Source organism: Rhinolophus sinicus, chromosome 4 (genome assembly GCF_057876585.1).
Source record: "Rhinolophus sinicus isolate RSI-liver-muscle chromosome 4, RSI-T2T, whole genome shotgun sequence".
In the NCBI taxonomy this organism is placed as follows: Eukaryota; Metazoa; Chordata; class Mammalia; order Chiroptera; family Rhinolophidae; genus Rhinolophus; species Rhinolophus sinicus.
Window position 1 is genome coordinate 69,628,749 of NC_142504.1, and position 25,297 is coordinate 69,654,045.

The 25,297-nt window shown below is 35.5% G+C and overlaps 1 protein-coding gene across 13 annotated transcripts in view; it reads right to left on the reverse strand.

Moving 5' to 3' along the window:
* The window catches only part of ARHGAP28 (Rho GTPase activating protein 28), a 178,347-nt gene that overhangs the window by 31,966 nt on the left and 121,084 nt on the right, over positions 1 to 25,297 (reverse strand). For 10 of the 13 annotated variants that reach the window (XM_019755792.3, XM_019755796.3, XM_019755795.3 and 7 more), the window contains 6 exons: positions 21,497 to 21,586; positions 10,958 to 11,042; positions 10,061 to 10,203; positions 7,330 to 7,495; positions 7,132 to 7,223; positions 4,735 to 4,812 (listed from right to left, as the gene is read on the reverse strand). In XM_019755792.3, coding sequence (XP_019611351.2) covers positions 4,735 to 4,812; positions 7,132 to 7,223; positions 7,330 to 7,495; positions 10,061 to 10,203; positions 10,958 to 11,042; positions 21,497 to 21,586 — 654 coding nt within the window. The remainder of the gene's footprint in view (positions 1 to 4,734; positions 4,813 to 7,131; positions 7,224 to 7,329; positions 7,496 to 10,060; positions 10,204 to 10,957; positions 11,043 to 21,496; positions 21,587 to 25,297) is intronic. The other 3 variants (XM_088797906.1, XM_088797908.1, XM_088797909.1) reach the window with 1 other exon arrangement.

The window sequence follows — 25,297 nt, forward strand, 5'->3', positions numbered from 1 at the left end:
AACCATCAAAAAAAAAAAAGAAAAGACAACCCCCTACATGTGAGAAACTATTTGCAAATCATATATCTGATAAAGAGCTAATATCTAAAATACATTAGTAGCAAAAAAATAATCAATCCAATTAAATAATGGGCAGAAGATCTGAACAGACATTTTTCCAAAGAAGACATACAGATGGCTAACAGATGAAAAGATGCTGAGCATCATTAATCATCAGGGAAATGCAAATCAAAACCACAATGAGATATCACTTCACACCTGTTAGAATGGCTATTATCAAAAAGACAAAAAATAGCAAATGTTGGCAAGGATGTAGAGAAAAAGGAATGCTTGTGCACAGTTGGTGGGCATGTAAATTGGTGCAGCCACTATGGAAAACAGTATGGAAGTGATTAAAAAATTTAAAAATAAATTTATCATATGATCCAGCAATTCCACTTCTGGGTATTTGTCTATAGAAAACAAAAATACTAACTCAAAAAACCATATGTATCCCCATATTCACAGCAGCATTATGTACAATAGCTGAGATATGGAAACAATCTAAGTGTCCATCAATGGATGAATAAAGAAATAGTGATATATTTCTCTAGGCTGTACAACTTTTAGCATATAATTGTTCATTGTAGTCTCTTATGATTCTTTGTTTTTCAGTGGTATCAGTTACAATATCTCTTCTTTCATTTCTGATGTTTTATTTATTTGAGTCCTCCTCTCTCTTTTTTCTTGGTGAGTTCAGATAAAGGCTTGTCAGTTTTGTTATCTTTACAAAAAAACAGCTCTTAGTGTCATTGATCTCTATCTTCTTTATATATTGTCTTTATGATATATATACAGAGAGTGTCAAAAAAAGTCTACACATTTTAAGAAAGAAAAATTGTATTATATTGTAATACTCAATATATACTGAACACAAAAGATGAATACAAGTCATGTTTGACTTCTGCAATTACAACAAGTGTTCAAAGTGGTTACTATCAGTGTAATTTTAACACAGTCTTTTCCTTTCTTAAAATGTGTAGACCTTTTTTGGCACCCTCTGTGTATATATTATGGAATATTATTCAGCTATAAAAAGGAATGAAATCTTGCCATTTGTGGCAACGTGGATGGACCTCAAGGGCACTGAGTAAAATAAGTTAGACAGAGAAAGTCAATTACTGTATGACCTCACTGTTATGTGGAATCAAAAAATAAAAAGGCTCATAGAGACAGAGAACAGATTGGTGGTTGACAAAGATGGGTGGTTTCAGGTTGGGAGAAATGGGTGAAGAGGGTCTAAAAGTAAACTTAAAAATTTCAAAACCAAAGAAGCAGTGATGAACTGAATATGAGACCCAGAGGGAGAAATAACAGTCCAAGATGATTCTCATCTCAGATTGCTATGAGTGACGGGTAGGTGGGGGTGCTGTTAACAGGAAATACAGGAAGAGCACATGTTTTTCATCCATTGCCTGGTATCACTGCTGTAAAGCAAAGTTGAAATGGGTTTGAAGTGGGCAGGAAGCACCAGTGAGGGAAGAAGAATTCAAATTCATATCCTATATACCTCCGCCACAAGAAGCTATCTGAAATACTGTGACCATCATTCTAACCTGTCAGTGGTTCCCTGTCACCTAAAAGGCATCATGCACGACTCCAGTGTCAAGAGCAGGCTCTATTACCAGATTCTCTAGGTTTTTATGCCAATTCCAGAACTGACTGCTTGTATGTTCTGTGCCTCAAGTTTCTCACTGTGTAATAGGGATATTAAAACAACCTCATGGAGATGAATTCAGAAGATATAACGTAAAGCTCAGGGGGCAGGGCCTGCCACACAGTAAGCGCTCAGTGAATGCCAGCTGCTCGTTATGTCCCCGGTCTTCTTGGTCTGTTATGAAATTTAGTGTTATTAACATGGGAAACCCATGCATATGTGATTGTAGATATTGTAGACAATAATCTTGTCTGGATGGCCAGTATAAAACAAAACTGAGAGAAAGAATATCCTCTATTGGTTTCCAGCACAGCAGATTGTGGAGGGTAGAAGCGGAGCTGATATTTCTGTGGTTCTAACTGTAAAACCATATAAATCAGGTGTTCACTTTACCTTGCCAAAGACAGGGAGCATTTAAAGGTTAAAGAAGTCATGTTTACTGTCCAATGATAATGAGAGCACTAGGCAAGGGTCAGAGACATGACCTTAAATCTCCTCTGAGCAAACATATAGCCTGCTTCCTTTTCTGAGGTAGTTTTATAGCAAATGACCTGCCTTCAGCTTCAAAAAGCAGTTCAGGAAGGGAAATGAGCAGACCAGGTAACATAATTAGAAAACATTTAGAGCAGCCTCAGAATAACTGAAATGAGTAAAAAAAAACAAACAAAAAACCTCACATGTCAAACAGTCTGCCTTCTTCCATAAAATACATCTCCAAGTGTTTGGCTCAAATTTCTATCCTTTTTGGAAAGAAAAAAATTACTGGAAACACAAAATATTAAACTGCTTCCAAATGATCTGAGGCCTTAAACATAGGAATGGGCTCCGCTGCTGTGACCCCTGTGTCACTAAAAGTAGCAACTTTCCCTCAGCACTGCGTTCCTTGAAAGCACAAAATCAGGCTGGATGTTCACAATGACACATTAGTGTTAGTGTCGCCCATTTGGCACAGTTTGAGGATAACTAAAGTGGAGTTTTGTTAACGGTCTTTCCCCAAGCATATTCCTAGAAAAAATAATCTAACAGATGAAATTACAAAAGAAAATAGTTTAAAAATTTGAACAAAGGATAGAAATAAAGACCCCTTTAATATATCAAGTTACAATGCCTTTCTAACTGCAATAGTCCCCTGTTTCTGTTCACTGGCCCAGATTTCTTTCACATTGGTTTTCCCGGAGCTCAACCCGTTGAAACATCTGGATTACATTTTTTGGACTAACAAGAAATGGAATAAATAGGCTGAAACTACATAAAACTGATTAGGGGAGAAAGGGACTTTTATTTAAATGTGATTCAGAAATGTATGTGTTTCTAAGAACACTTTGAAGGAATTACTAGCTTTTGATAAGCATTTTTTTCAGTCAGATTAGCTAAAGAAAAGTAATTTCTTCTATGATGCTAAAATTCATGCACAGAAGAAATACGATGTAATGTTTTCTCTTTTTGACTATTTAAAACGAGAACTTTAAGTCATACTGTGTTTTTCACACACACACACACACACACACACACACACACACACACGCCAGTAAGTATATGGGCAAATACAACTTCCTTAATTATGGAGGGATGTTTAGACAGATGGAGTGTAATTCTGTTAAAAAAATTTGTTTCTTTGACTTTATTTTCATTCTCCAACTCTACACAACCAAAGAATTAACCAAAACTAGTGATAGCCTTCATCCTCAGACTGAGGATACATTTGTTCTGCAGTATATATAACAACCACACCTATGAGAACCTGAGACAAAAGCAGATTCAATTTAAAAATTATAAACCTTAAGGAGCCATTAGGAATTTTCCTGTCTTCCAAATGAACTTGTGCCAGTATTTAGTAATCCTCACTAATAGGGAAGTCACAGCCCCCAAATGCCCTGACCCCTTCTGCCATTGGCAAAGGGTGGTACACTGCTCAGATCTCCCTTCAAAAAGAACTTGCTGATCATTTGTAAAAGTCCAGGTGGCTGACTCCCCCAGCTCTTAGCACCTTCTGATCTGCCTCAGCCTGTTCTTCATAGGAAGGCCTAGCAATGACTAAGTGTGGGGGGGGACCGGGGCGTAGCCACTTCATGGGACAGGATGAACTAACTGTCAGACCTGAATTGTGATCTGTGGCTCAGCCTGCCCAACCCTGCCCCCGCCTCTTTAGCTTTCAGACGCACTATCCCCAGGAAGCCTCTTCTGCTCCTAACTTCATCCCAACATCTGCTTTCTGGAGTTTCCAACAGACACAGCTTATTTAGTCTCAGTTTCCATTTAGAAAGACATCTCCTCAGATTTTTATATAAAAACTCAAAATCTTCTGATACAAATAGAATTTCCCAAAACATGTACCAAATGAATTAATGAAGATATGCTTTTCCTCTTTCATACGTTTCCTTTTAATAGTTCTAAACAGAACCAAATTTACTTTTCCCTCACTTTAAGACTTTTTTTTCAGGGAGTCAACACTTAAAACTGCTCATGTTTCCATGTCCACCAACCAAAGAGTGATATGAGGGCAGGAAGGAATTCTTCATGTGTCAGGTAGAAACTAATACCACTTTAAATGGAACTGGGTTTTAGAACAGCTGAGTGAGTATTACAGTGGTTATGGCCATTCCTATAAATTCTTGTAAGGACTTTCATTCAAAGGAGAGCCAAACAATATTTCTAAGTATAAAGCAACTGATAATTGGAAATAAGGGCTCATATAACATTGGCTTCCTGAATTCCATGACTGAGAGGAACACAGCAAACTAAAGTGTTTAACCCAAAAAAACTGATGGAACTTTTCAACTTTTACAAACTAACTACAAGCAGCAGTTTTTGATGGTGAAATGATGTGTTATTTCATTGTTGTTGGATTTTTATTGGTTTAAAAGAATATACAACTCAGGACCACGGAACAACATCTAATCAAAGGTATTGACGAATATTAGGGAGGGCCAAGTAACAGTATCAAAAAACAATAACAAAGGATTAGATACCTGATACTTGTATGAACTAGGTCTAGCTAGCTTAGATCTCTAAGGAGGAAGATAGAAAACGTTTGGTACCTTGACTTTGGCAGTACATCCTGAAAGTCGAAAAATTCCTTCAGACTCCAGACCCGATTCCTCAACTTTTTCAAAAAACTAGAAAGCAATGATACATTACAAAAATAAATGATTCCAAACATCTGAAATAATAGTGATGACAACAAACAATAAATTACCAAGCGCATGTATGTACATGTCTGGTACTTGAATTCCTAAGTAAGTGTTCACAACACCACATGAGGTCTAAATTACCCTCCGATTTGCAAACGAGGAAATGGAGCCTTAGGCTGTTATATCACCTTCCCAGGATCAACCTTAAAAGTAACGGCACTGACTCTCTCGAGCTTGTGCTCTTCACAACTAAAGTATGCTGCCACTTAATTATTTTAAGATCTGATTATTATATCTCTTCCTGCAGACTGACCTATAAGAAAAGACTGTAAAATCACTGTCATTATTTGCAACTACTCTGGCTAAGAAACTATAGGAACTTTTAAAAAATCTGACCACGGAGGTAGAAATTGTAAAGGTTTATAGCTCTCATGAACTGTCATGGTGATGATAATGGTGTCAAAATAACAATAAAAACTGACATTGATCATGTACTTTTTGCATGTCAGATACCATTCTCAGTACTTTACATCTATTAACTCATTAAAATCTTCACAATAATCCTATGAGGCAAGTACTATTAGTATCCCCATTCTACTGCTGAGGAGACCGAGACGCGGAAGGGATTCATGATTTACCCAAGTTCACACAAGAGCAGAATCTAGAGTCTCTGCTATTTTCCCTTCAAGACACGATGGTGCCTGGAACTAGGGAACTTCTTGTAGGTATGGAGAGAAGTAGATATTTAGGGGGAAGAAATATGTCCACAAGAAAAGATAGGAATGGAAGAGTAATACCTCAAGCTGTCTTAAAGAGGAATACTTAACATCAATAGTAATAATAGCTAAAATTTATTGAGTTGCTAATATGATATAAATCTGGATTTAGTTTAACTAGCATTTATGTATTATGCACCTTCCATTTGCTAAGTTCTGCACTAGGTTTTTGCACGTACATAATAATATAAATTCATGTATTGAATCTTCTCAGTTTTAGAATTTTATGTATTTTCTTCAAACTCTGTTCTTTACAAGAGGACAAAGGTTCTAATTCAAGGAAGGAAAGGAAATCATAGAGGCACCATGGACTTTGGCCTTGAATATATATACTGTGCTCTTTTTCGCATCTATGTCTTGCTGGCTGTGTGTTCTCGGGTATGTTATCTCACCCTACTTGCCTCAGTTGCCTCGTCAGTAGAAGAGAGATGATAACATCAACCTCCTCGGGCTGTTCGGCACTGACAAGACATGACAGGAAATGGAAGGCACTGGCACAGCCCCGTGCAGGGGAGGCACCCTACAGATGGCCCCTGTGCACACTGGCACATTGCTGGCATCCGCTGCCATTCTCCCATTGGAAGCCAATCAGTCACCTGATTTGAAGAGGAACTCAATTTGAGGCATTAGTAGCAAAATTTAGATAATAGAGTCATAGGATTATTACTGTGAATAAAGTAAGTACTTATACTCGTAGTATATGGTTCCTAGGTCAATACTTTTATAATCATTTAAAAACTCAATTTAAAATTCAGTAAAATTCAGTAAGATTTAGGGCTTGGAGTTTTAATGTGTCACTGGATGTCACTGTTGAATAAATGTATACTTAGGTAAACTGGTGTAAACTTTTTGCTATAAAAAAACAGAGTTAAAAGCAAATGAGCCATTCACCAATGATGGTCAGAGAGATATTAGCATATGATACTTCAGATAATATCACTTTCAAAATTTCCCAAACCAAAATTCTTCTTTGTCTTAATGTATTATATCTTCTCAGTCACATCTAAAAACCACCGGAACAAGCTGACTTTTAGACTTTATTAACCATTGTTTGGAAAATTAACTTAAGTGATCACACATACATATTTTGGAACACCCAATCTATGACATATCTCAGCAAATACTTGTGTGATCAGTAAGCAGATTGTTGATAATTAACGGTTCTTTTATCCCAGACAGAATCATCAAATACACACACAAATACATACATATACACAAGTAACTTTAAAAAAAAATTTGAAACAAATAGAACCAAAGGAAGCCATGTGATGGTGCATCTGTTCCATCACCTGAAGCTTATGGTCAGACAACGCAACAGGATCCAAAAGATCATAGTAAGGCTTACTGGTCCAAGCGCTTGTGGGATGTCATGGAGATTCATGGAAGAAAACTGAAAACCAACAATGGACTGAGTCCTAATAGGGCTTTAGTGTCTTATATCTAAAGGAACACTCATTAGCAGGTTTACAAAGAACAAATTGTAAGTACGAGGCTCTATTAATTCCCCACTCCTTTACACTCTACTCACTTTTTGTAACACAAGGGGAACTTTCACTCCAGGGTCTTTCTTGCGGTCATTGTCCAGTAGGACTGTAAGTGAAACTCCAAAAATCCCATTGTCTTCATTGTAACACAGTCAAAAAAGAAAAGAAAGAATCAGAAAAGCATTATCTTATTCTAATGTGTCAAACTGTTAAAATCAGAAGCAATCAGTCTTCTTAATTACCTCGTCCTTTTACTTTCTCTGTTTTGTTTCTTTTCAGTGGAATTCCAAAGGCATCAAAAAAGGCTGTCAATTCAATCAGAGAGAGGTGGCGGATTTTCTTCATGTCTTCAGCAGACAGATCTCCTGCTTCAGTTAAGCCAAATCTGGTTTTCTGAACAATAAATTTCTAAAATACATATTAAGGATATTTATTTTTTATGGCAAAGGGAAATGATTATACCTTCATTCAAATACCACCTGTACATTCTAAACCTTTATAGCAAGACATGCTATTTGCAAAAATATCTGAGGAGCATGCTGCATCATAGAAAGATTATGAACACAATTTTTAGACTGTTTGAAAATCACTACTAGGCTAAACTAGATGCAAAACAGTGCTCTGAGTATACTATACCATTGCCATCACAACTGTAAAAACTGCTTTCTTCCAAGGGAAATCCTGTATTGTCAACAATGCACATTCCAGGCATTACATAAAATGTACGCACCATGGGCACACATGAGACATACATACAAGGTACACCATCTAGGCACTCCCAGGAGAGCTTTTGACATATTTTTTTATTTTGGACCATTAGTCCTTAATCCAGACATCATTTATTCTCTTCTGCATACTTTAAAAGACTGTAATTTCCAAATTGAAAGTGATTGCACACGCTTGCCGAGACAGCACCTTAAAAATCTAATTTAGATGACCCCAAAGAGTCTTTAAAAAGAAAAATGCATAGAAAGTGCCAAATAATTCTATTATTATTTTAAAGACAATGATATTATTATTGTCTCCATTTCCACACTAGAAAGCAAAATACACTACGACAACCAAAAACCCTTCAACAATCCAGACATATTGTGAAGACTATAAGAAGTAAGACCTTTTAAACGCAAGAGATTGTTCTTATATAATATATAAGTAAAAATAAAATATAAGTTTTATACAATAAGTATGACATATAATTAATATATAATTATATGTGTATTATATATAAGTATATAGATAAAGTATATAATAAATACTTTGCTCTCGGAAAATCCAGTATTGAGAAAAAAGCAAAAGTAGAAAAAGCCTATAGTTATTTAAATCACAAAGCTTTAAGTATACATTCTCCATAGGGACTCCCTAAATTATAACTTCCTTGGGGTTTTGAAACCATCCATCAATCCATTCATTCATTCAACAATTGTTCCTTGGCACTCCAAATATTTATAAGTACAACAAAATATAGAATGTGGTTTGGGCATACCGTGTGCTATTAAACACTTAGCTATTTTATATTCTTTCTGAGACTAAGACCCACATCGCAGTAACACAGAACAACAGCAATATAAACAAGAACCAAAATCATTTCCTGAGCACTTACCATGTGCTAAACCCCATGCAAAATTCTCCATGTAAAACTGGCCTGCACCCCAGTGAACCAAACTTCAGAAGGAGATGGACAACTTGAATGAGGGAACTGGGGGTCAGCATCCTCTCTTGCACAACTCTCTCTAAAGATTTGGAGGTGCTCCCCCAAAACCAGGCCTGCTGGATTCCATCTTTGCCCCAGAATGCCACTGTGCCCTCCAGAATAGAGACTGTTCAGGAACCGGGAGGGGTTTCGGAGTTTGACACACATAGATTTAAATCCATTTTCTGCCATCTACTAGCTGTGGGGTGTTGGGTATGTTCCTTAGCTTCTTTGGGCCTCAGTTGCCTTAGCTTCAAAATGGGAGCAATCACAGGTATGATTGCAACTGAATACCTAGTGAGGCATGGGGCCTATAGAAAGTACTCAGTGAGTCTTACAGTTCTCACCCCGTCCTCTTCCTCCTCTCCATTATAGGGTATTAATCTGGGAATGGTCTAGGCCACTTGGCAAAGACGCCTGTTTCTAGATGACTCATTCCTTTAGCTCTGAAACTATGTGAGCCCTGCTCATCATGCTGTCAGCCCTGATTAGCACAGAACATTCAGGGCTCCACATCATGAACTCCACAAATGCATTTATTGAGTAGCAAACAAATCAATGTACCATAGTTTCTGTATTGGACTTATCAGGATATAGTTTCCTGAATATATATATATATATATATATATATATATATATATATATATATATATATGTATATAATATATTATATATATTATAATATAATATATATATATAATATATAATATAATATATATTATATATGTATATAATACATATATAATATATATATAATATATATAATACACACACCACACACACACACACATACACACACACACACACATAAATAAATAAAATGAGGCTTTCAGGATAATGAAGTATGTAGTACTACTTGCCCATCCCATAATATTATAATTCTTGAACTTATCTTTGATGAATTTTTAGTCTGTCCTGTAAGCTCTTACTTGTTATGACTTGTTCTGCAATACCCCATGCTGATATGTGCTTCTAGAGGCACAAGTAGGTATACAGTTAGACTCTGTATTAACATATAAGTAAAGTAAGGATATAAAGTGCATGAAAGCACACAAGCCAGCTGGAAATCCTATTTCATTTATAAAACAGTATTCAAGCACCCGGGGCTGCCAGGCAGGCTATGCATGTACAAACAAGTGGTGCTCCCAGTGTTACACCACACTGATGCGGGGCATCTCCCCATCCCCTTGGGCACACACAAATAAACTGAAAAAAAAAATCTTAGTTTGCACCATGGAGAAGTCACAGGAAGCTATGGAATAATTATGAAAGATTTTACTTACAGTTAAAACATAGTCTTCTTTCTTAAAATCTGACTTCTTAAATTTATTTCTTTTTGGAGCGACTGTAACCATTTCTGAATAAGATACTTCAAAGGATAGCTCTTCAGCGTCTGGTGGAATGTTCTTTTCCAGATAATCATCATCTAAGAAACAAAGGATGTAAAAAACTCAATATGCCATTTAATGAATCAATACAATTTACTGTAAAATAAGCACAAAATATTTACATGTTATTCCGTAAACACATTAAAATGTTCACATCCAGGGAAAAGCATAAGATTCACCCAGAATGATTTCAGTTAAACAGTAATGCAGTGTCATTAGACTTCCATATGAACAAATTTCTATCATTGCTATCCAAACAAACTTTCTATTTAATCTGATGTTTTCAATTTTAATTTTTATGTCTCATGAAAGGCATTGAGGATTACCAGAGGAAGGTCCAAAAATGGGATAGTTCTATATATTCTCATGATATTAAAATTAAGTCCATCTAGACCCAATGTTGCTGTTGTTAGAGAAGGATAATTAGGGATTCTTGAAAGCTGCCTACTTCTTGGCCTGCTTGCAACTGTTAAACAGATCCAGCTTACCTGTGAAAGAGGCCCCAAATCAAAGATACTACCCAAGTGAGTAGTTTCTAAATGATACGGTGGTAATGAAGGAGGAAAAGAATCCGCTACCCGTTTGACACAATCAATTTTGTCTGGTGTGAGAGAACGGGGGTGTTTGGAGGTGGGAGAAGTACATGCTGGGGTGGTAGAATAAAAATGGGGAGAAAAACACACTTACTCTGCTTTTAGAAATTCATTGCTAACTGTATTGGGTGCCAGCACAAAAGCAAGAAGACACAGCCTATTGATATTGGTCATATCAATAGGAGGTTGTGTTACTCACCACTCACTGAATTCTGAACTGGCCGTCCAGGGCTTGCTGATCCATTGGAATGAACTGGTATATCGGGAATAGTCTCAAGAATAGACTGTGAAACAAGGAAAAATGAACACAAAACATTTACCATAAATACAATCTACCCTGCATTTCAATCTGATTTATGTTCTGCAGTATACAAGAATTCTTTTCACAAAAAGCAATTCTTTATGTCATAAAGAGCCTGCATCTGATTTCCTTTGTTTCTTCATTTTGTTCAGACCTGTACAGCTCACACACGTTTACCAAAGAACTAAGTCAAGGTCAAAATGACTGTGTCTTCTTAGCGCTTAACATATAGAAATTACAACGTTTGATGTCACATAGTTTGACAATTATAGTATTTGTTATTCTTGAAGCGCTTGGTCACACATTTTGGTCATAAACTCTAAGTCATGACATAGCTAGGTGGTTACTAACAGGGATGTCAGCGCCAGAGTGCTTGAACTTTAATCCCAGCTTTGCCACTTACTATGTGACTTCAAGCAAGTCACTAGAACTCTTTATTGCTTAGGCCCCTAATCTATAAAATGATGATAACAGAACATATTTCAAAGAGTTATTGTGAATTTTAAATGAATTATCCTATATAAATCACATGAAATAATATCTGGTATGTAGTACTATACGAGGGTTAGCTATTACTAATTTGTTAACATGTTAATTCCTTCATTACAAAATACAGACTGATAAATACCAAAAAATTACGTTTTCTAGTTCAGTTTACCCTCTTAATAAATTTGCTACTTTCTTCACTGAGATCCTACCAAAGCATTGCACTCCCCTGTAATACTATCAGAAATTGAATACGTATCTTTGTAGAGCCTTGTGAAGCGAGTTACTGCCTAGGTTCAATGTACTAATAAAAAAATTTATACACAAATTCTACCATTTCTATCAATATAAATTTTAATGTGGGAGTTATCATCTGTGAATATGTATGAGGGTGAAAATCTGCTATTTCATCAAGAATCTTTTATATGCTCTTCAGATAAAGTCTATTCTTTTTTTCCCCAGAGCCTGATGTTGTTTCTTTTATTCTCATATTTATTTAGCGATAACTGAACACCTGCTTCATGAAAGAAGCTTTATAGTGCTACAAATTACACAAGGGAGCCTCAAATTCTGAGCCTGTGTTTTTTTTCCCTATTTTATTTCAAAGGACATGATACACTTACTGCATAAACAGCATCTGAATATATAGCCAATTGTTAAAATGTAGATGCCCAAATACATAATTGGTGGAAGAGAGAAAAGACACAAAAAGGTCTAGGGCCACACAATTCATTGTCAGTCAGATTTTTGGTGGCTCTAAAACCTAACATTACAGAATAAAGATTTATGCATGCACTAAAATCTTTAGAAAAATGTGGACCACTTTTCAGTGGTTTCCTTAAGTTTTCTGAAAAAGAAATGTTTTATTAAACTTTAAAATACCTCACCTATGGGAGAGAACACTCGTTAAAATTGAGAGACATTTACGTAGAGCTTGCAGCTGATGGGATGGGATGCTTTAACCTATTAAAACGTTAATTTCTTAATCTGTAAAGTGGAGAAGTTAGCCTATTGTACAAAATGAGTGCCTGCTCTTTGTAAATTATTCGTGGACTTTCTTCGAGAAGCAGAAGTTTAAACTGTGATCCCTGTTCTTGCCTATTTATAATGAGACAGAACAGAGTAACATTTATGGAACATTATTAAAATACAATCAAGTCACTGTTAAGAGAGAATTTCTATAATACAACTATAAGTGTGTATTGGAGAGTAATGGAAAGGAAAGAGGTGCAGCCCAGAACGTTTTACTGGAGAGGTGGCTGAACTTGTGCTGGAATGCAAGGAATGAGGAAAAGGACTTATAAAGGCAGAGAGAGGTGGGCAAAAGCATTCAACCCAAACATAGTAGTATAAATTTCAGATATGGAAATATCTGAAGCATTTCAGCTACAAGGGATTACGGAGAGGCTGGTTAGCCAGCAATTGAGGCAAGATGTTAATAAAATACGAGAAATACAATAGTCAAGAGGGTCTGCTCAAATTATGGAAGGCTTTTAAAGTCATGTAGAGGAGTTGATATTTAGACTCATAAGGGTTAAAACAAAACAGAACAAAATAAACAAAAGACCATTCATGTGTTAAATCTGGGGAAAGACATGGTGAAAATGGAAAAGGATCAGCCTGCCAATAAATGGACCTTGAATTTTGAAATAGATTGAGTGAAAAGGCTAGGTGCTTGTTATTCATAGTTTTAAAACATCTATTCACCCATTAAACATATTAACATTATCATAATTTAAAAAATACTAATGAATTTAATGTATTTCAAGCATAAATACCACTCCCATTTAAAATAAACTCCCATGGCTTGTCCATAATAGATCCTATTATTTCCTTATGTGCCCAACCACAAGAGTTTCACATTGGGGCTTCAAATGATAAAGTAAGGCAACATTTTCTTGCTACCAAAACTTGCTCTGCTGCTAAAATCATACTGCACTGGGATTGAAAAATCGAGTATGGGAGATTATTAGTTTAAATTCCAAATCTGAAAATATTTACCCATTAAGGATATTTGCTCTAATGTTCATTGCAGCTTTATTCACATTGTCCAAGCCATGGAAACAATCAAAGTGTCCTTCGATAGATGACTGAACAAAGATGTGGTACATATTGACATAGACAATGGAGTATTACTCGACCATAAGAAAAGATGAAATACTGACATTTGTGACAATGTGGATGGATCTTGAGTTTATCATGCTAAGTGAAATAAGTGAGACAGAAAAAGTTGAGAACCATGTGACTTCACTGATATGTGGGATATAAAATTGAAAGCAATAAAGGATCAAGACAAACAAAGATGGTGGTGGAAGGAGAACTGACTCTGGGTGATGAACACACAATGGGATTTATAGATGATGTAATACAGAATTGTACACCTGAAATCTATGTAATTTTACTAATAATTGTCACCCCAATACATTAAAAAAAGACAAACAAAGAAACAAAAACTCATAAACACAGACAACAGCTTAGTGGTTATCAGAGGGTAAGGGGGGAAGCCATGGTAGAAGAGGGTTAAGAGGGTTAAACATATGGTGATGGGAGGATAACTGACTCAGGGTAGTGAACACACAATACAATATATAGATGATGTACTATAGAATTGTACACTTGAGACCTATATAATTTTACTAACCAATGTCACCCCAAATAAATTTAATAAAAAATTTTGAAACCTAGACTTTGACTATCTGATATTCCCTTCACATTAAAGAAACACCATACCAAACATTTTCCACAGCAAACAGTCAGAAATTCACTGACTCAGGAGATATTTCTGACCTTCCTGACTGGCTGCTTAGTTTTTGCTCATGGTTTGACTCTATGTGTTAGAACTCTATGTACTAAAGCTGCCTGTGCTTGAGTCAATACAGATAATAAGCTTCCTGCTCCTTCTCTTCTGCACTTGCATCAGAACTGATAAATCCACATCTTACAACCACTGTGCCAAATTCCCCAAAGATGAGCTTAGATAAGCCATTCTATGACAAATATGCAATCAATTTTGAAATAAAAAATATAATAACAATCACAAAATCTATCTAAATGTGAATTTACAAAGGCATTCCAATGACATCTTGGATTAAGAATTAAATCACATATGAAATTATAAACTAAATGTTAAAGACCACGAGACCATTAAATTCCAAAAATCCATGAGAATAGTTAAAGCATTACTGAAAGATTAATTTTTAAACTTAAATGCAAATAAGAAAGGTTATAAATAAATGAAATATGTTTATAATCCAAGAAACTAGAAAAAAACTATCCAAGTATACCCAAGAATGAATGAAAAAATTAATAAGGATTAAATGAATTACTACAATAGAAAAAGTAGGCTTCATTAATTAAAGGTAGTGACTTCTTAAAAATATTGCTGATATAGGCAATTATTTACAGTTCTGAACGAGACAATAGACATAAACGTTAGGAACAAAAAAGGAGTAATAGCTAGCTTCACTGAAAACCTAAAAATTATACACCTAAATAAATTTGTGTATATACAGAGGGTGCCAAACAAGTGTATACACATTTTAAGAAAAGAAAACTGTATTAAAATTGTATTATAATACTCAATATATACTGATAACAAAAGATGACTACAAGTCACATTTGACTTCTGCAATTACGAGAGATGCTCAAAGTGGTTACCATCAGTGTAATTTTAACAGATTTTTCCTTTCTTAAAATGTGTATACATTTTTGGCACCTTCTGTGTGTGTGCGCGTGCGCGCGCATGTGCGTGTGTGTGACATACATACACTATCCCCACCTATTAGATTAGTGGTTAAAAATGCTAAAACAGTAGTAAATCATATTTTGTAGTGTAATAAATGAATAATATAACACAACAAGTAAGTTTTATCTAAGTAACAAAATTATAGTCAATATTAGAAAAACCTAAATATATGGTGATGGAAGGAGAACTGACTCAAGGTGGAGAACACATAATGTGATATATAGATGAGGTATTACAGAATTGTACACCTGAAATCTATGTAACTTTACTAACCATTGTCATTCCAATAAACTTTAATTTAAAAAAAGAAAGGAAAACGTATCAATGTAATTCTTAAAGTAATTGTTTAAAGGAGAAAAACAATATATTCATTTTAATAGATGATGAACAATCATTTAATATAATTCAACTTCCATTCCTGATAAAGTAAGTACGAGGCTCATTAACCTAGAACAAATACTCAACTTAATGATGAAACTTAGAAGAATTCATGAGAAAACCAAAAACTTATCAAAAGGTCCCCATAATTATTATTCAATATTACGGTGATTATGGTCAGTCAATAAGACAAGGAAAAGAAATAAGATGAATAACTATTTTAAAGATTGGGTAATTAAAAATCAGTATTTCAGATGATATCTGCACCAAGTATAAAATCAAATAAAAAACTCTTAGAAGTAAAAAAGAATTCTCAGAAAGGAAGATATAATGAAAAAACCCTACATTTAAAACACCAGTGAAAAACCATTAAATTCCCAGTAATTAACCAGTGAAAAGATGTGTAAGGAAAAAATATAAGAAAATTATGAAGTTTTATTGAAGGATAAATGATATTAGATAAATGAAAAAAACGCAATCATTGTTTCTCAATGAGAAGGCAGTATTTAAGATGTGAATTCTTCCCCTGGCTTTAATCTTTAAATTCAATGAAATACTTTGTGGAGTCCTAACAAGCTTTTTTTAATGGGTAGTAATAAGTCTTCTCTAATTTCATTTAAAAGTGGAAATTTCTGAGAAGAGGGAAGAACATTTTGATGCAGAACAATCAGATCATGAATTTATAGTGACAGATTCAATAATCAGATACAGAGTCATAGTAATTTAAACCCTGTATTATAGAGAGATTTCACTTATCATAAAGATGCATTTGTGGAAAACAGGAAAGACTGAAAAAAGGTATTGGTGAAGCCAAGGTTATCCTTTTGGAAAAGATAAAGTTAGGTTGCCTACTTTATACCATCGCATAACATAAATTTCTAATATGGTAAGTTATTGGGAGTCTCTGTAGTCTTGAAGATGACAGTAAAATGTCCCAGGGAATTTATCTTCACAGGTGAGATTTACCTCTTCAGGCATCATGTACAGGTCCACTGTAGCCCTTGTCACCACTTCACTGAATTACTGGAAATACCACGATCAAGAAGAGACTAGGGAGTCAAACTGGGGTGCCTGTGGCTTCTTATAAGCAAGAAGTAGGAAAATCAAAATGTGTTTACCTTGTGGTAAGATGTCCCAGAATGATTTTCAGTGCAGGTCCATTAAGGGTTAAGTTGGTGTCTGTGGGCTACTCTATCAACTAACCAATTTGCTTACTATTTCTAAGTAAAGATATTCTGACTAATAAACTAAAGTAAGGCATATTGGAGACTGGTGCCAATGAGATTTTTTTAAAAAATTTTTTGCTGAGATTTTTATTTATGTCATTATCAGCATTCAATCAGTTTTCAGAAAAAATGAAAACAAAACAAAAATCTGAGTGATTAACTTACCCCAGGAAGTTCTATCTATAATTGCCACACGAGATCATTTTCTTTCTCTTACACTGTCAAATTTTTAGGAATCTTATTGGCAGACAATGTGTGCTCAGTAAGTATTTGTTGAATGAATGAATGGATGAATGAATCAATGAACCAATGATTTGGAGAAGCTAACAGCAAAGAATGAAGAAATGAAAAAACATGACTAGCATCACTCTTATCAGAAGCAAAATTGTAGTCAAATGCTATGGAAAAGCTTCAAAAACAAGTGCTATCCTAGAGAACCCCAAAGATTCCACCAAAAAAACTATTAGAATAAATGAATTTTGTAAAGTAGCAGGATACAAAATTGATATTCAGAAATCAGTTGCATTTTCATACATTAATAATGTCTATCAGAGAAATTAAGAAAACAATCCCATTTACAATTGTATCAAAAAAATAAAATTCTTAGGAATAAATTTAACGAAGGAAGTAAAAGACCTGTCCTTAGAAAATTATAAGACATTGAAGAAAGAAATTAAAGAAGATATAAATAACTGAAAACATATACCATGCTCATGATAGGAAGAATTAATATAGTTAAAATGTCCATATTATCCAAAGCAATATATAAATTCAATGCAATCCTTATTAAAATAGCAATGGCATTTTTCACAGAACTAGAACAAATAATCCTAAAGTTTTTACAGAACCATAAAAGATCTCGAATAACCACGGCAATCCTGAGAAAGAAGAACGAAGTTGGAGATATCATGTTACCTGATATCAGATTATACTACAAGGCCTTAGTAATCAAAACAGCATGGTATTGGCATAAAAATAGACACATTGATCAATGGAACAGAATAGAGAACACAGAAATAAATCCACGTCTATATGGTTATTTAATCTATGACAAAGAAAGCAAAAATATGCAGTGGGGTAAAGACAATCTGTTCAATAAATGGTGCTGGGAAAACTGGACAGATACATGTAAAAGAAAGAAACTAGACCACCTTCTTATACCATATACAAGAATAAACTCAAAATTGATTAAAGACTTAAATGTAAGATCTGAAACCATAAACCTCTTAAAAAAATATAGGAAGTAAACTCTCAGACATTACCCTTATTAATACTTTTACTGATATATTTCCTTGGGCAAGGGAAACAAAAGAAAGAATAAACAAATGGGACTACATCAAACTGAGAAAGTTTTTCATAGCAATGGAAACCATCAACAAAATGAAAAGACATCCTACTGAATGGGAGAAGATATTTGCCAATGATACAGCTGATGAGGGGTTAATATCCAAAATTTATTTTAAAAAACACCAGAAAAACAAACAATCCAATTAAAAAATGGGCAGAGGACCTGAACAGACATCTCTCCCAAGAGGACATACAGATGGTCAATAGATACATGAAAAGATATTCAACATCACTAATCATCAGAGAAATGCAAATTAAAACAACGAGATACCACCTCACTCCTGTCAGAATGGCCTTCATCACTAAATCAACAAACAAGTGCCGGCAAGGATGTAGAGAAAAACAATCCCTCGTGCACTTAGTGGGATTTCGAATTGTTGCAGCCGCTATGGAAAATAGTATGGAGATTCCTCAAAAAATTAAAAATAGAACTACCTTATGACCCAGCAATTATACTCCTGGGTATTTATCCAAAGAAATCCAAAACTCTTAATTCGAAAAAATATATGCACCCCTATGTTTACCACAGCGCTATTCACTATAGCCAAGATATGGAAACAATGAAATACCCATCCATAGATGATTGGATAAAGAAATCATGGTAAATTTATTCAATGCCATATTACTCTGCCATAAAAAAAAAAAAAAGAAATCTTACCATTTGCAACAACATGGATGTACCTAGAGAGTATTATAGTAAGTGAAATAAATTAGACTGAGAAAGACAAATAACATATGATCTCACTTATATGTGGAATCTAAAGAACAGAATAAACAAACAAAAAAGAAATAGGCTCATAGATACAAAGAACAAACTGATGGTTGCTAGATGAGAGGGGATTGGGGGTGGGTGAGAAAGATGAAGGGATTAGGCAGTATAAATGGGCAGTCATAAAATAGTCATGGGGATGTGAAATACAGTATGGGGAATATAGTCAATAACATAAAAACTCAGGTAAATGATGTAAAAAATAATGTAAAATGTCAGATGGATACAAGACTTATTGGGAAGATCACTTCATAAATTATATAAATGCCTAACCACTGTGCTGAAACTAATATAGAATAATATTTAATGTCTACTATTATACATATATGTATATACATATATATGAATATAGTCACGGGATGTAAAGTACAGCATAGGGAGTATAGCCAAATGGTACTGTAATAGCTATGTACGATGTCAGAGGGGCAATAGATTTGCTGGGGTTATCACTTTGTGATGTGTGTAAATGTCTAATCATTATTTTGTTTTGTACACCTGAAACTAATTAAAAAAAAAAAACAAAACAAAAAAAACAAGGCCTATCCAACTATCTCTGCTGTAGCAACTCAATTGTGCAAACATCCCTGTTCAGTTTTTGCTTGGTGTGTGCCTGGCACGATATTCAGTCCTTTGTTGCTGGTTTATACAAAATGCCGGGGTTGGTAAAGTCAGCTAGAGAGGCAGATGAGGGGTCAGACATGTCAGGAGCTTTTGCATTAACTAGAACAGGGGTGTCCAAACTTTTTTCAACGTTCTTTACCAAGGGCCATATGCGGTAAAATACACAAACAGCCGGGCCACTCACTCGAGGTGAAGTATGTATTGCCTCATCTGGTTTATTTAAGTAAACTAAATATATTTTTGGAATTTGCTGCGGGCCAATTAACAATGGATTGCGGACCGCAGTTTGCCCACGGGCCGCAGTTTTGGCACCCCTGAACTAGAAGGTGTGGGGGAACCACTGTGGGCATTAAGCAAAACTTGTAGCTGTGGGAAAGATAAATTGGAGGGGTATAAGCTAAAGTCTGGGAGATCACTTAGGGGCTACTTCAGCAATATAGAAAGATGATGAGTTTCAATACTAAGGAAATAGTTGTAGGAAAAGAGTAGAAATATTCTATTTACATGATAAAATCCACGGGTTTCAGTAACAGCGGGAGGGTAGGTAGAGTGGAGGCTAACACTTAGGTCTTAGACACATGGGTACCATCAGCTGAGACAAAATAAAGTATCCTAAGCAAGAACCTAGAGCAGGAATCCCCAGTCACAGGGGCACAGCACAACAGTGTAAGGTCTATAGCAGGTAACTGCTCACTTCCAGTACTTACCAGAGTTTGTGAATGACTTATTTTCATTAACCAGGAAGGTGAATTGGATTTTATTATTTGAGACATACTCATTTGCATTCCAATGCATGGTCTTATATGGGCAATAAGGGCTGAATTTATAGCCAATAGGTCAGACATTGTGGGTAACCCTTAGCCTATCTGTGCCAACACCTGTAGTACTATTGCTAGGTTACTACTCATTGACCGAAGTTACTCACATTGTTTTATGTTTCTTATATGTATCACTGTGCAACAAAACATCTCCATAAACAAAAATCTAAAAACACAACAGAAAAGCTCATTTACATGGGGCTAATTACGTTATGCCCCTGAACAATGGGGATATCCTGGGAGTGTGTCACGCACGCGAATGTCTACTATCCTGTGCTTCAAAATGGACAACAGAGGAGAAGCCACTACTCCACAGGGACATCTGAATGTGCCCCCCCCCCCCATCTGCCTGTCTGAAGTGCCATCTGTTGCTGCCTATCAACTTGCCATTAGAGAACCACTACCTAATCTAACAGGGTCTCTCACTTCTTCTGGTCCATTATATCATCCCTGCCAGAGCACCTGCACAGAGACACCACATGAGGATTCCCAGTGGAGGTGGGGAGAGAGGGAATGACAAGTGTTTTTAATAAAGCAAAGTATAGGTTCTGTTACTCAAGGCCAAGTGAGTTACTTTGTATGAAGTGGAGGGTTTCCATGGATCAGTCCCAAGAGCTAAGGCTGGAAATGTAGACAATAGTAGAAATCCTTAGATATCAGGATGAGGGGTTTTAATTTATCCTGCAGGTAGAAGGACTTCTGGAATAAGATGGCAGAGAGTTAGGCCAGATCATGTGTGTGAATTCAGCCAAGAGGAACAAAGTTAACAAATTCCTCCCTGCGTGATACATATAAAGAACATCCTTTGGTTTCTGGCTGCAGTGGCATTAATTTATGAAGTCCTCTTTTAAACTGAGACCTACTCATCCCTCAGTTTTGAGTCTCCTCCTTTCTAATCGTTACCAGGTTGATGAGTCTATTGGCAGCTGTGGTTTCCTTGCAATCTTAATTCAAGTTTTTCTTATCTATTTTGAAGAAATTGCTTCTTCTTGCCTTGAACCTATACTTTGCCCTGATATGCAATTGTCTTGACATGCGATGACTTACCATAGAGCCACTCCTGGGAACTGCAAAAGTCCCTTCTTCATCCTGGGACCCATCTGAAAGGGTAGTACTGTTGAGAGAAGCATCATCTGGCTAAATAGAGAAATAAAGTACCATTCTTATTCACGCAAATACTTGCTATGTGTACATATTTAGATATGTGTGGCAATCTATGAAGTTATGTCTGCCTGGACCCAGAAAATTGCATCTAGCCCTTCAGGGATCTTTACTGTGAGCCACCTAAATGCCCTGTGACACTGGCCTCTGTGGCAAACACTTCTATTGCCTGCCACAAACACCATTTTTCTTAACAATATCTTGGATTTGTTCCAGGGAGTTAGATGTTAAACCAAAGAATTTGATGTCCAGGCTCTTTTGCAGCTAAGAATGATCATGTGACATGAGTGGTCAATGAAGTTTAAGTGTAATTTTGCAAGAGTGCTTCGAGAAAAGCTAAGGCTTTCCTGACCAAAAAGACAAGGTCAGCTGATATACACTCATGACAGCACATGGATGAATGCCTGGAGTTGCCAGGCATCTTGTACAAACAAGGATGTTGGCCACAGGAAGAATGGCACAGACAGAAGATCGAATGTGGCTGGGTCCATGCTAAGGGGTATCATGTGGCCACCCTGTCAGGGTTGGACCACGTCTCTTAATGAGAAGCAAAACAACTCCTAATTTCCTATTACATGCAGCCAAACACAAACTTAGCTCATCTAATCTTACCTTTTTAATAGACCTTAAAACTATCTTTTGCAGTGATTAGAATTCAGTATCAAGAGTACCAAGGTGTTTTTCATTTATAAGGCTGGAACTCAGAGATTTTTGCCTTAGTCTACAATGGCTTTACTGAAATTAAGATGTAAATATTTTTTCCTTTACTGAAGGAACCTTATTACAGAATTGAATATAGTTGATACTTATGAAAACATACATTGTCTTTTAAAAAAACTGTTATTCATCTTGCTTGACCGTATTTTCCAAATTTTCTATAGATGGTGTGCATCACTTTATAAAATGAACAAGAAACTGTTTTTAAGAAACAAATAAAACACAAAAAATAGTAAAATAGATTTAAGTTAATATGGTGAATTAACAATCACATCTCCTCATACCCCAAATCACTAAAAATGGCAGAAAATATATTTTTTAAAGGAACAGATTTTTAGTAGCACTGGGACCAGTAAAGAATTCTGTACAGATCAACTGATAGAAATTTCTAGATGAAAAGCAAACGGAGTTGGTTTAGTAAAATAAAAACCTCTACCTAAAAGCAGAATTTAAAAATAAAATTTTCAAAGGAAACTTCTAGGGTGGGAAGAGAAAAACAAACAAATAACATAGATTGTACACAGTAAGAAAGAGCTACAGGCAACAGTTAAAAAAGCTTTACAAAAGAGGAGCCAAGTAGACTTCTCCCCCTTAAATATGTAGACAGCCCCTAAATATAACCCTTAAAAAAAACAAACAAACAAAAACAAACAAAAAAAACCACAAAATACCGTCTACGTAAAATGAACTAACTTCCTCGAGGGTGGATTGGTTCCTAGTGTGAGCATAGTGGTCTAAGAGAAAGGGAACTTAGGAAGCCACAACAAAAGACATAGAGGGGAGATTGAAAAATAAAATCAGCTTTGACTGGAAGCAATGAATTAGTTTTTCATTCCCTTCATTGGTTTTGCATTTGGGGAGTGTTTACTAACCTACCTGCCCCCTCCATGCATCTTTAAATTAAGTATACCCCATTCACTTACAAAAACACAATCAACAATTTTAGGCTTTTGGGAAAATTGACCTAGTCAATAGCAAAGGAAACACACAGCAATTTCCTACACTAATTAATCATACACCAATAACTCTGCAGAGAACTTTACGGGCCTGGAGAACTGTAGTTGCACCTGAAAGTGTGCTAACATCTTCTGCCTTGTAGAGCACTTTCTGTCCTACGTTTCCTTGGATGGAGTCTTTGGCAGATCATCTTACTCTGCTGCTGACAGGATTCTGACAGACAGGGCTATGGGCGAGGGGCTGGGGAGCTGCACAGGAAACAACAACCAGGATCCATGGTCTTGGTCATCTCTGCCTGCACTAGAAGTGAAACCTAAAACCTAAGGACACTTGCTGCCACCCAAGGAGAGATGTGTACTTCCCTGACCAGATGGTACACACACTCAGGCAGACACTTCACTGTTTGCGTCACTTACTGCTTCACATCCCAAAATCTAACATGTTCTCCACACAAGATGTTTACATTTGGAAAATAACTGGAAAAAAACTAAGTATTTGTATCTTAGTTGATACTGAAATACTGAAAAAAATATTTACGTAGTATTCTGTTTTTTGGGTTTTTTTCTTTATGAGCTTATCAACAAGGACCAAGGTTTAGTTGACAACATCTTCTACTTAGGATATAAACAAACAAACTTTTGTTGTTATTTTTGCATGCAGATGCTTTTTTTCTTTTTACAGGATAGGATTTAGTCATGTTTTTATTTACCTATTAAATCAATCCATGCGGAGTGTAAGAGCTACAGGTGATGGGGCTGTTGGGTGGCTGTGTTTGCAATAGGAATTATGTTGCATTTTTACCCAAGAGAAATGAGGATATACTATCCTTTATATTACATGAATATTCATAGCAACGTTATTCATGATAGCTTAAACCTGGAAACAATCCTAATGTCAATTAACAGGTGAATAGATATACCGATGTATTTATGCAATGGAATATTAGTAATAAAAGTACCAAATGTCTAATACAAGCAACAAATGGATGAATCTGAAAATTATTATGAGCAAAAGAAGCCAGATACAGAAGTGCATATTACGTTTATAATCCCAGTTACATGAAAAGTGAAACTAACCTAAGGCATTAGAAACCACGAGAGGGCTTGCCTCTGCAGGAATGGGAGGACAATCAACTGTGAAGAGTCTGAGAGAAATTTCTGAGGTGATGGAAATTTTCTATATTTAACTGAATGTGGTTATATGGGTGCAAACATCTGTTAAAACTAATTGAATTATATACTTAAAATGTATGCATTTATTTTTTTGTAAATTATACCACAATAAAAACATATCAGAATGATTTGAGTCCTTGAAAATAATTTAATTCTTATCTTCACATTGACTTATGGGGTTGTTGCTGCTATGAACCAAGAACCTATCTTGGGGTACATCAGAGAGAAAACAAATTCTTGGGAACTATGAATAAATTTGCTAAAATTTACAAAGGGAGAAAAGCTAAGAAATAATACAATAATGACCAAGAAAAAAAATAGTAATTTGGAACACAAACTTGAAGAAATCTAGAAAACAGAGCAAATAAACTAGCATGACAGAAAATTTAGGAGATATTGAAATCCACTTCAAGCAAAGCAAGAATCATTTAATATGTGTTCTAGAGGGGTGGAACATAGAAAATGTGGAGGGGAGGGGGCAGGGAATAATTAAAGACATAACAGAAGACAATGCCCAGAAATTGAAGAAAGAAAACAGTTCTTAGATGGAAAGGACTCACTAAGATGAATGAAATAAAGGGCAGAGCCTTGTGAATCTTCAGAACTCTAGCAATAAATTCAAAATTCAAAAACAGTTGCCGAGAGGGCAAACAAAATTAACCTAAAAAGCTTATTTATAAAGGAATGAGATTCAGGCAACTAAAATAAGAAAAAAATAATATATTTAGTGTAACAGTCGCTCAATGAAAATTAGAGAAATTCTACTGTACACGTTTCCCAGGAGAACAAAAGTTTTCTGTTAATAATGGACAGTCAGTTGGCACATGTTCCTTATAGGAAC